The sequence below is a fragment of the Cheilinus undulatus genome, linkage group 15 (genome assembly GCF_018320785.1).
Source record: "Cheilinus undulatus linkage group 15, ASM1832078v1, whole genome shotgun sequence".
NCBI classification, from domain to species: domain Eukaryota; kingdom Metazoa; phylum Chordata; class Actinopteri; order Labriformes; family Labridae; genus Cheilinus; species Cheilinus undulatus.
Window position 1 is genome coordinate 13,931,354 of NC_054879.1, and position 6,000 is coordinate 13,937,353.

The 6,000-nt window shown below is 40.3% G+C and overlaps 1 protein-coding gene across 1 annotated transcript in view; it reads right to left on the reverse strand.

Moving 5' to 3' along the window:
• The window catches only part of mlphb (melanophilin b), a 64,130-nt gene extending 61,781 nt beyond the window's left edge, over positions 1 to 2,349 (reverse strand). Inside the window, exon 1 of the mRNA XM_041807160.1 lies at positions 2,216 to 2,349. Coding sequence (XP_041663094.1) covers positions 2,216 to 2,349 — 134 coding nt within the window. The remainder of the gene's footprint in view (positions 1 to 2,215) is intronic.
• Between the last annotated feature and the right edge of the window lie 3,651 nt (positions 2,350 to 6,000).

Below are 6,000 nucleotides of genomic sequence, written 5' to 3' on the forward strand. Positions count from 1 at the left end.
CTGCCAACAGAGCTCAGAGACAGGACTGTAAGAAGGCATAGGTCTGGGGAAGGCTACAGAAAAATGTCTGCAGTGCTGAAGGTTCCCAAGAGTACAGTGACCGCCATAATTCTCAGATGGAAGAAGATTGGCACAACCAGGACTCTTCCAAGAGCTCAGCAATCTGAGTAAGAGAGGTGACCAAGAACCTAATGGTCACTATGGTGCTTTCAAACAGACATGATTCAGAACCTCAGTGCTTCCTGACGAACCAGCTCGCATTTACACCAGTTTAAGTGGAACCAAAGTGGAGGACATGAGGGACATGCATCACCACATCCAGCTCCACTTTTGCCCAAGTCTTTCTTGCTGTCCTGCAATTCCTTCTTCAGTTTCTTGAGTTTTTAAATTATTATTAATAATTATTAATTAACCTAGAATATGACATGCCCATTGATGACGTCATGGTTCACGAGGAGGAACCTATTTTTGTGTTCTGGCTGAGAATCAACTTCTCGGGTTCAGAACCAAGTTTTTTTCAGCCAGTTCAAAATTAGATTCAGGAGCCGGAACCAGCACAGAGCCCTGCTGGTCTGAAAGGCCTATGGCTGAACTCCAGAGATCCTGTGAAGAAATGGAACAAAGTTCTAGGAGGACAAATATCACTGCAGCTCTCCAACAATCTGGGCATCATGGTGGAGTCGCTAGACAGAAACCTCTCCTCTGATAAAACCGAGACGGAACAGTTTGGCCTCAGTTCTTAACATTATGTCGGGAGGAAACCAGGCACCGCTTTTCTTCTCCCCAATACCATCCCAACCATGAAGCATGGTGGTGGCAGCATCATGCTGTGGGGGTGTTTCTCAGCAGCAGAGACTGGGAGACTGGTCAGGTTTGAGGGTAAGCTGAATGGTGCAAAGTACAGAGATATCCTCAATAAAAACTGTCATGTTCTGAAGTGCTCAGGACCTCAGACCGGGCAGAAGGTTTACCTTCCAACATGACAAAGACTCTAAGAGCCAAGATGATGCAGGAGTGGCTTGAGGACAATTCTGTGAGCAAAAATCTGAACCATCAGTCAGTTATGTAAGAGCTCAATTCGTCTACATTTCACGGTTTTACTAAATTGAAACCAAACATCAGTAATTTTCTCTCAGTAATCCAAACTGCATAAAACCAATCAGAGAACATTACAGGCTTTGAAAACAGGAAATTTCATTACTGACTCTGTTATATGCGCGTCATAGTCTGTTTTTATGATATGCATGTGCAGTGATGCAACATATAAAACAAAAGGTCAACAGTACTGCAGATCTGATGTTTCACCTGTGTACAAATACATTTCTGAAAGCTAGAACAAATTTGTTTGTTAAGGAAAAACAGATTATAAAGAATATATCAAATCCAGCTGCTTACGCTGATTTCAAACAGAAGAAGGGAAGCAGATTTCAAGATGGTGGGTTAATCCTTAAGTAAAACAAGCCTGAAGAACGTTATCTGTCGTCTTGTTTGCTAAATGACTCAACTGTTTGCTCACAGTCACACCTGAGGGTGGCTCAAGGTGAGGCCAGGTTGTGAAAATCTGCTTCTACTTGTGTTTTTGTGTTACATGTTTTATTTCCTTAGTGAACCCACAAGATATCACCCTCATAACTCAAATATTGAGTTACTTTTATCATTTGGTCTAACTCCATTTATCTCATATAATCACATATTTTAACTTGTTAGTCATACTTTTTGTCATAGCCACATGAACCAGATCAAAAGTCATGCTAGCATATCTCTAAGGCCAGTCACACACTAGACAATTTTCAAACCTTAACTGATTTCAGACACAGGACAGATTTATGATGACTCTGAACATTATGATCCTCTGAAAGCACCCTAGATAGTTAGGGTAAACTGCAAGACCACACATCCTGCTGTTTGTAGAGACAACGGTTTGATTGCACATGAGATTTCGCAGAAACTCACAAGATTGGATGGGACTTCAGGAGAAACACACATATATGGCTACATGTATTTTAATACAGTGTCATTACATTCCCTGCTGCTGTAATGGTCAGGTGGCTAGATGCTGTTGTTCATATCGTGTATTTAGCAGAATGCAAATGATGACAGTCTATTTTGAAAGCTTGTGTATGACATTACTTTTATATCCGGTCCTGTTGTCTTTAGACGGACAAATCTGTACCAAACAGAAATAAATCAGATAGCTGTGATCTCTTTATCTTACCCGAGTCTGTCCTCCTCCTTCTTCCTCAGGTCGAAGTCTCGCTGGACGACGGCCCAAACGTGTTTGGCCTCCTCATCAGTGAGCTTGGACAGGTCCAGCTTCTTAGCAGAAGTGCCAGGGATCATTGTTGACATGGCCGAGAGTCAACAGGCTGCCTGCTGCTGCTGAGAGAAGAAGAGAAATAACCAAAACTGTTCTCAGTGTTCAGCTTTAAGTCAAAATTAGTTCGTTTTTGAGCTGCACTGCCAAAAATCATGGGAACTATAAGATGCTTAGGTTTGAAACTTGTGAGAGTTAATTGTTTGGTCAGGGACAGTCATGCTGTAAATTCATGTACCATTTCAAGAGTTAGTAATTGATTTCTTGGCTGTATCTTGAAGATGGATGCCTCTGCTTTCACTCGTGGGAAAGCAGGTGACGATAATGATGCACAACGGTTACATTTAAAGGTTTCACTGATCTTTGAGCTTCTTAACTCAAATGCAATCATTAAGCTTTGTCACACTAACAGTCCAAAAAAGCCCTGTTCATGTACATTTTCAATGCCTCTCTTTTTCTTGCCCATACAACTCTTAAATCAAAGGACAGGCTTAGATTTTCTACCAGCTCTTGCCTACACCCTGAATCAGCTTCCTAAAACTCATACAATGCCACAGATAGAAGACTAAACTCACAATTCATCTTTGGGAAAATGAATTCTAACATAAGTCAAAGTTAATAAAGGGTTTGAAGTCAGATATCTCATTGCATATACCTATGTCACACTTAATTGTTTCACATCATCAAACAAATTTTGATATTAGACAAAGATAATCCAAGTAAATAGAAAAGACAGTTTTTATATGATGATTTCATAAGTCATCTAAACCTACCTGGCCCTAGGTGAAAAATCATGACCTCCCCTTATCAAATTATGAATTATCTGTGATAAACCACATTTTTTGGAAAGCTGAGTTCAGTTTCACTAGTCACAGGCCTGATAACTGCTACCCTGATTAATCCAGAAACCCCTTAAATAGAACCTGTCCGAAAAAGTGAAGTAGACTAAAACATCTCAAAAAGCTACACATCATGGCACCATCTAAAGAAATTCAAGAAGAGAAACAAAGCCATTGACCTCTATCAGTATGGAAAGGGTTAAAAAAAGGCTTTGGGACTCCAGTGAATCACAGTGAGAACCATTATCCACAAAAGGGGAAAACTTGGAACAGTGGCAAACATTCCCAGTAGTGGCTAGCCTACTAAAATAACTCCGACAGGGGTGTGAATTGCCTTCTGCCCCCAGAAATTTAGCAATTATTTGACCAAGTAATGTTGTATGTGCATTTATGATGCTGCAATTATTAGTTATAATAAAACCAAACCTACTTTGGCTCTTCTTAAAGAGCCGCCTCTTAAAACTAACTTGTCAGCAGATGGCACATCACCACAGCTGCAAATTTTTCTGCTTGTTCTTTTATTCCAGATGTGGATGGCACAGAGAAATTTTCCTGCAGTGGTCATGTTTTTTTCATAAGCCGTACAATATTTTGCACTGGAAAAATGCCCAGACGTTTGGGAGTCTGGCTTCACTGTCACTGTTTGAACAAGTGCAGCCAAGATATCAGACATCTCTGAGAATCATTCATATCAGGAGTAGCTAATTAAGCCGAGGTCTGCTTACAGCCACGTTACAGTGAACCAGTCTCACGTATCATAAAACAGCTCAGAAAAGGCTTGAAATGCTCAGTGTACACCCGGCTATAGATAAGGGGCTAGTTGCAAGATGAAGACTTCTCTTTTCTTTAGAAAACATCTCCCGTCTGATTTTTAAACAATTGACACCCTGCTCCAAGAGCACATCAATGACTCATTCAGGAGGTCACAAAGGAACCCAGAACAACATCTTAAGACCTGCAGACCTCACTTGACTCAGTTAATGTCGGTGTTCATGATTTAACAACAAGAAAGAGACAGGGCAAAAATAACCTCCATGGGAGAGCTCCAAGGCCAAAACCACTGCTGACAAACACGAACACAAAGGTTTGTCTCACATTTGACAAAAACATCTTGATGGTCCCCAAGACTTATGGGAAAATATTCTGTGGACTGATGAGACAAAAGTTAAACTTATTCGAAGGTGTTACATCAATTACATTTGGAGATGCAAATATCTATTGGGGCTCAGGAAGTGGGGAACAGCCATTAGGAATGAATGGGGACGGAGCATTGTTAGTACTGTAAATCTCAAAATGGACCAGTACGCTGTATCAGAAAACTTTTACATACAATCAGTACGATCCCTACACTTTCAAAAAACTGATTATTTTCTGCAGTTTAACTGATTTACCTGGCATGGAGGTGATCGATATCACAAATGACCTATTACCATCTTGTGTGGTCGGATCGGATGAAGGGGGGAACCTTGTGGTGACTGAATAAAGATGCAACTTTAACAAATGGGTGTGCTCTAATGGCTTTTCATGTGAGCCACAGAAGCTGAGTTTTCTTTCCTCCATCTTTTTTCCTTATTTAATTGACATTTAAAAAGCCAAACAGGTTCCAAATGAAGAGCCGTTTGGGAGCCAAACAACCAGCTCTTCTGAGCTGAGCCAAATGATCTGGATATCTAGAGAATGAGACAGACATCATCTGAGGAAATGCGGGTAGGAGCATAATCTAATGTACTAAACCAAGGCAAAACTGTACTGAACCAAACTCGATGTCTTCGTTGAAACAGACCATACGTGAGCGGCTCATCCTTTAGATGGAGTTTCTTCTCAAAATCTTCCAGCTGCAGTTTCCCAGTAAGATTTTTAAACTTCTTTTTGCCTGAATATTTCACTTAATTCGGGGCACAAAAGTAACTAAGGATAAAGAATGATTATATTTTTGCATTTTGAATGCTTTTCAGAGCTGTAAACAGCTCAAACTTAGCCATTTTGGTAGCGTTTCTCTACATAGAAATCCCTACTTGCCCCTTAAGGGGAGTTTTCATTGCTGTGTGATGTCACCTACAAAGAACCTGTTGATGGAGCCATGAATTCTGCTCTCTGGAAAATCCTAATTGAGAATGTCCGGCCATCAGTTCGTGACCTCTAGCTTAAGAACACTTGGGTTATGCAGTAGGACAATGAACCCAAACACACCAGCAAGTCCACCTCTGAATAGCTTAAAAAATCCAAAATGAAAGTTTTGGAGTGGCCAAGTCAAAATCCGGACTTAAATCTGATTGAGATGTTGTGGCATGACCTTTAAAAAGCCATTCATGCTGGAAAACACTCTCATGTGGCTGAACAATTCTGCAAAGAAGAATGGGCAAAAATTAATTGCAAGCTATTGCAAACGCTAGTTTGCAGTTGTTGCCTCTAAGGGTGAAACAACCAGTTATTAGGTTTAGAAGGCAGTGACTCTTTCGCATAGGGCCAGGTAGGTTTGGATGGCTTTTCCCTTAATAAATGAAATCATCATTAAAAAGTGCATTTTTTTAATCTATTCAGGTTATTTTTGTCTAACATCAAAATGTGTTTGAAACATTTCAGAGTGATAAATATGCAAAAAATAAGAAATCAGGAAGGCAGCAAATATTTTTTCACAGCATTATAAATGACATCTTTCAACCCTTGCTTATTTGTACCCTGTTATTGGCCAGATATACACATTTCCCAAACTGCACATGGACCTTGTCATGAGAAAATCTGCCCTAGTTTCTACACCAGCATGCCTTGTTGGATAATAGTGTGTATAGATGTGTATCTCACTCGACCAAATCCACCAACCAAGTTTTTCTGTCTGCAACTTTTAGC